A 5915-nucleotide genomic window follows, 5' to 3' on the forward strand; every position below is an offset into this window, starting at 1 on the left:
ACTTATTTATTTATCTTAGAGAGAGAGAGGCCAGAGAGAGGGAGAGAAGCCCAAGTAGGCTCTGTGCTGCCAGTGCAGAGCCGGATGCGGGGCTCTATCTCGTGAACCATGAGATCATGACCTGAGCCGATATCAAAACTCAGAGAGAGGCTTAACTGAGTGAGCCACCCAGGTGCCCCGAGAAATGCTCATTCTAAATTTTCTATTATTTTAGTTTACTTATGGTAAATAAACAATTAAATTAATGTCCAGGTTTCCTTCAGAATTGTTCTGCTTTTTCCCTTTCATAATTTTTTTTCACCTTTTAAATATTTTCTGTTACTTTTAATTTCCTCTCTCCTCTTCATGGCTAGCCTTAGTTTAGGTGAAAAAGCTGATATTATGGTGAAGTTTAAGGCTTAGCCCTACCACCAATCTGAGCAGGCAGGCAGACAGGGAGCTGAGAAGGGAGGGGACCAGTCTCCTACTTCCCTCATGTGCTCTCCACTTCATGTAGAAACTCCCCAGCTCAGGGCTTATCATAGACTGAGAAAGTCAACTTTCTTATGCATTCCATTCCCTTACCAACAAAGCAAAGCTACCTTCATCTCCTTTTCCCCCTTTTAATAATTCCTCCATGAACTTCTTTGTGGTATTTCTTAGTCTTTTTGATGTCCTCTGATTTCCTTTCAGAGATAGGACTTGAGTTAGTATAAGGACTACAAATTAATATTAATGATTCAGGTTGGCCAAGGAGACCAAGGGGTGCATCAAAACTCTGTGTAGAAATATTTATTGTCCCATGCATCTGAGAAGAGAAGGGTAGAGGTAATTTAATATATTGAAAGAACAGGAATCATCTTGGACTAAATTGTTTATACTGTCTACGTTATTTTTTTAAATTCCTATGTGTAATTAATGTACTGTGTTATATTAGTTTCAGGTGTACAATATAGTGATTCAACAATTCTATACATTACACAATGCTTTTCATGGTAAGTGTACTCTTAATACCCATCACCTATTTCCCCATACCCCCCACTTACCTCCCTTCTGGTAACCACCAGTTTCTTCTCTATAGTTAAGAGTCTGCTTTTTTTATTGTTTGTTTATTTTTTCTTTGTATCTTAAATTTCACCTATGAGTGAAATCATAAGGTATTTTCCTTTCTCTGACTAATTTCACTTAGCATTATACCCTCTAGATCCATCCATGTTGTTGCAAATGGCAAGATTTCATTCTTTTTATGGCTGAGTAATATTCCATCATATATACATATCACATCTTTATCTGTTAATCTATCGATGGATACTTGGGTTGCTTCAATAGTTTGGCTATTGTAAATAATGCTGCAATAAACATAGGAGTGCATATATCTTTTTGAATTAGTGTTTTCAAATTCATTGGGTAACACTCAGTAGTGAATTTATTGGATCATAAGGTATATCTAATTCTTTGAGGAACCTCCATACTGTTTTCTATGGTGACTATGCCAGTTTACATTCCCACCAATAGTGCATGAAGGTTCCTATGTTTCCACATCCTCGTCAACACTTGTTGTTTCTTGTGCTTTTGATTTAAGCCATTCTGACAGGTGTGAGGTGATATATCATTGTGGTTTTAATTTACATTTACTGATAATTAGTGATGTGGATCATCTTTTCATGTGTCTGTTGGCAATCTGTATGTCTTCTTTGCAGAAATGTCTGTTCATGTCTTCTGTCCATTTTTAATAAGATTATTTGGGGGGGGTTGGTTTTGAGCTATCCCTCAGTGCTCATCAGCTCCCAGGTAGTGAAGATTAGAGTGCTTGGTGGATTCAGAGTGCATCCTTCCCCATCCCTCATGGCCTTCACCTCCTTGGTTTCTCTTACTGTCTTACTGTGATAACAATATCCTTTCTCACTCCTACTGTCTACACCAGGATATGATCCAACTCTCCTCCTCTGGCTCATAGATCAACAGCCTCTGTGCTTGATTGGTCATCTTGCTTGCCATGGGACCATATTTCTTTTTAATAGTGCTTTCTTCTATTCTGATTCTCATATCTGAAGTGCCCATTGCCTCCTGAAGGGAGTAACTCAAAGCTTTCACAGCTGTGTGTATGTCACATTCTGATATACTTTATGTTACTTTATGTCCCTCTGCTAGCCCCTTCCATTGAAGGCCATTCCTCCTTCCTCATCCATTTCATCATGGGCAAAGTGTACATCTTCTTTCTATTGTGGATGAACCCAGTCATTCATAGCATCAAGACTGACTGGATCCACTGAGCCATTATCAAGGTATTCTCTCTGAAATGGATGGAAATCCTGTGTGTTCCCAGTAACAAAGTGATTAGTTGTGACAAAATTTCAGGCCTTGTTCAGCTCTAACACCAGGCCCTCACATAAATCTGAGAATCCCCTTTCTCATTTAGTTGTAAGAATTTAGTAAATGCATTCATTTTAATACATTGCCCGGAGACAATCAGAAAATAAAAATCAGTCCTAGAAGAAAAAATAAGTAACTTTATAAAGAAATTTGCAGAAGCAAGAGTAATTTTGGAACATCTCTGGCCCTTTCCTGTTTTATGAATGTGAATAATTGAGATTGTTCTGTACTGCTTGATACCTATTGAAGTGAGAGACTCCTTCCCATGAGAAGCACAAGTGCTAAGTGGCTTTCAAACAAGAATAGTAATCTCTATACATGAAATACACACCCTATGTACTCTGTTTCTCTCTTTCATCCTTCTCTGCCTCCAACTAATGCTTGTACTGGAGTAGAACAGCAGCCAGATGGTACTATTCGTGTCAAAATGGGGCATTTGTCATTTGGAGACACTATACCTTTGGCCAAATAAGTGTCAATAAAGCCATCTTTGGCTTAAATAATTTTGCACAATTCTGCTTAAAAAGAGTGCTCTGCTAATAGAATCATCACCAAATTGCACACCCTGTGCCACTTAATATTATTAGTGTTTCCCATCCACTGTCAGGCCCTTCTTTTGACCTCCTAGACTCTTCACCTTCCTCCCTGACACACCTTGCCACTCCATTCTGATGCTTATGTGGGCATGTGTAGTCCTCTTTCTTGTAGATACTTGCATGACTCTTCGTTCCACTTTGCTTGTATCAAAGATCTATCTAGATCTACAGGAGCTCTGCTCTTCCATGCTCTCTCTGTATGCAAATTCATTAATACTCAGGTCAATAACAAATGTGAAGATTCCTTCAGCAGACCAACAAAGTTGTCAGCAAGGCACACTTTTAACTCCCTTCTGATCCTGAAAGTTTAGAGAATCATCAGTTATGCATTTAGAAGGACAGCTTGTATTCATCTCCATTCTGTGTTTGAATGAAGCCTGCATATTAATTTAATTAATTGATTAATTTACTTGTTGGTTGCAATACTTTCAGAGTCTTCCTAGCTATATTCAGAATGGGAATGTGGGAAAGGACAAGGACCACTTCAAAGTCATTTGATTTCCAGAATCTAGGATCCACATAAGTGGCTATTGACCAGGAAATGAAATCAGGGCGTGTTGCTGATGGTAACACTATACTAATAACTAGAAAGGCAGAGATGTCATCAGAGGCATCAGAGAGAGACGGAGGAGGGAACAGGCCTCCAATCACTTCCTGGGTATGCATGCTGAAGCATCTTGAGGAGAATGGTATTCCATTTGGTGTGAGCCCACAAAACGATTGCAAGACATTAGTGACTATCAAGACATGAAAAGTCCCTTTTCACATTCTCCTTAGTCATATATTTCTCAAAATATTACTTGTTCCTTCCTTCCAATGCAGACTGTGAAAGTCTCAAGGCCAGGAGCAGTGAAACTACCTCCCCCGCTTTGGGTCCTTCATATGGAGTCTCTGTTATAAGATGATAGAGGGAACCAGGGTAAGAGTGATGAGGAGGGCAAATAACGGGACAGCAAAAGACGAAGGGAAATCTTAGAGGAACAGTGGAAACTTCAGGAAGAAAAACTTGGTGGATTTAGGGCTGTGAGGCTCTGGACAACTGGAGAGAGGGAAGACATTTATAAGGAAGGCTAAATAAAATAAGTGACTTAAATAAAGCATAGGAAAAATCCAAACCCCAAATCAAGCCTCCACTTGATTTCTCTAAGGGAAAGTAAAATAGGCAGCAGGATCTGTTTCCCACATATGTAGCTATTTACGACCTCTCCTGTCTTGGAGGCTAAGATATAGATATATTTTCCCAACGTCTGAACTAGCCCCTCATTTCTTTATGTTTTAAATGCTTTGCTCTCCCAACCATGTACCCATTCGAGTGAGAGATGCAGAAATAATTTAAATACACCAGTGCAATGAAAATAAATATTCTTTATTAGGCAGGAGCCAGATGTTCAAAGAATTTCATGATTTAGACATGTCCAGGTATTAGGGTCTGGGGACCAAGGGACTTTCCCTGGAAAGCAAGAAAGGGAGCTCAGTGGTATCTGTGGGCCAGGGCACTGGCCACACCAGCCACGACCTTCTGAAAGGCAGCCTGCACCTGGGGGTTGAATTCATGGCCAAAGTGGTGGGCCAGCACACAAACCAGCACGTTGCCCAGGAGCTGTGGGGAAGAGACAAGAGGTATGTACATGGTTAGCAGAGGGATCCAGCTTAGGCTCAGATACCCCAGCCCCATCCACAGATGCAAGTTGTGCACATAGAATATAAGCAGAAACGTACTAGATTTCAGATGCTGCTATTGATGTGACTCTAACCATATCAGCCTGATTTTACATTTAGAAATGTTTCTTTCCTTCTGACCTAAACTGGAACTTAAATATCACGGTTATTCTTTCAAACTATGTAAAGAAGCAATCATATTTTACCCTCCTTGCTTTCAAAGGAAGATATAAGGGAAAAAATCATTAGACTAAAAAATTTTAGATGGATTAAGAGAAGTGTTTAAATTAAACACTCAAAAGTTTAATTGAAACAATCAAGGAAAGTCATTACAGAGAACAAAAAGAGGACAAGCAAAGAGGGTGAAATAAAATAGTCCTGAATAGTCCATATTGGTGCAACTAGAATACCTCTTTCCCATTCTAAACAACATCCGGATATCCATACCCTTTACGGACAACATGAGCTTGTTCAGAAAAGGGAAGAGAAGGAGACTACCTCATAGACTCACCCTGAAGTTCTCGGGATCCACGTGCAGCTTGTCACAGTGCAGCTCGCTGAGCTTAGCAAAGGCGCCCTTGAGGTCATCGATGTTTTTCAGGCCATCACTGAAGGAGTTCAGCACCTTCTTGCCATGGGCCTTCACCTTACTGTTGCCCATAATGGCATCAGCAGAGGACAGGTCCCCAAAGGACTGAAAGAACCTCTGAGTCCAGGGGTAGACAACCAGCAGCCTGAGGGGTGAAAACAGCACAGAGGGACAGAGGGAGTCAGTGCCTGTCAGAAGCCCCAGGGACTGAGCCTTCTCCACCTGCCCAGCATCCATTCACTCTCCTTAGGCCTGCCTTGCAACCTGGATACCAACCTGCCCAGGGCCTCACCGCCAACTTCATCCACGTTCACCTTGCCCCACAGGCCATTGACCAGACCCTTCTCCTCAGCACTCAGAAACGACATGGTGTCTGTTTGTGTGGTTGCTAGCGAACACAGTTGTGCCAGAAACAAGTGTAAGCTGGTAGCTATCCCTGCTCTTCGTTTTATGCCCAGGCCTGATCTTACCCTCCCTGCTCCCATGAGCAGATTGGCCCAGGCCTAGGTGTGGTCCTGCAGGGGGAGGTCTGAATGATGACAGCCATACCCGTCCTTCAAATGTTCTAAATGTTTCAAAAGCAAATACACACACACACACACACACACACACACACACACACACACATTTTGTTTGACCTGTAGGCTTTGAGTTTCATTTTACTAAATTTAAACCTCCATTAGCTTTACCATTGCTTTACATTCAGACTGTTTCCAAGA

The 5915-nt window shown here is 41.1% G+C and overlaps 1 protein-coding gene across 1 annotated transcript; it reads right to left on the reverse strand.

The window, feature by feature from the left end:
- Positions 1–4293: 4293 nt before the first annotated feature.
- LOC124505411 (hemoglobin subunit beta-1) lies at positions 4294–5621 on the reverse strand. Its single transcript, XM_047071359.1, has 3 exons — positions 5473–5621; positions 5119–5341; positions 4294–4548 (listed from the first exon to the last, which is right to left on the reverse strand). Exons 1-3 carry the CDS (start codon positions 5562–5564, stop codon positions 4420–4422), a joined length of 444 nt encoding a protein of 147 aa, XP_046927315.1. The 5' UTR covers positions 5565–5621; the 3' UTR covers positions 4294–4419.
- Positions 5622–5915: the final 294 nt, after the last annotated feature.

Source organism: Lynx rufus, unplaced genomic scaffold (genome assembly GCF_022079265.1).
Source record: "Lynx rufus isolate CCGP_SWC_20201006 ecotype Redwood Valley unplaced genomic scaffold, mLynRuf1.p SCAF_9, whole genome shotgun sequence".
Classification (NCBI taxonomy): domain Eukaryota; kingdom Metazoa; phylum Chordata; class Mammalia; order Carnivora; family Felidae; genus Lynx; species Lynx rufus.

What these genes read in the sequence shown, in the direction of transcription:
- LOC124505411 (XM_047071359.1), bottom strand. Translation starts at nt 5,564, where the DNA reads ATGTCGTTTCTGAGTGCTGAGGAGAAGGGTCTGGTCAATGGCCTGTGG. An exon ending in GGCGGTGAGGCCCTGGGCAG is followed by an intron (nt 5,342 to 5,472) that starts GTTGGTATCCAG and finishes TTCACCCCTCAG; the next exon opens with GCTGCTGGTTGTCTACCCCT. An exon ending in TGGATCCCGAGAACTTCAGG is followed by an intron (nt 4,549 to 5,118) that starts GTGAGTCTATGA and finishes TCTTCCCCACAG; the next exon opens with CTCCTGGGCAACGTGCTGGT.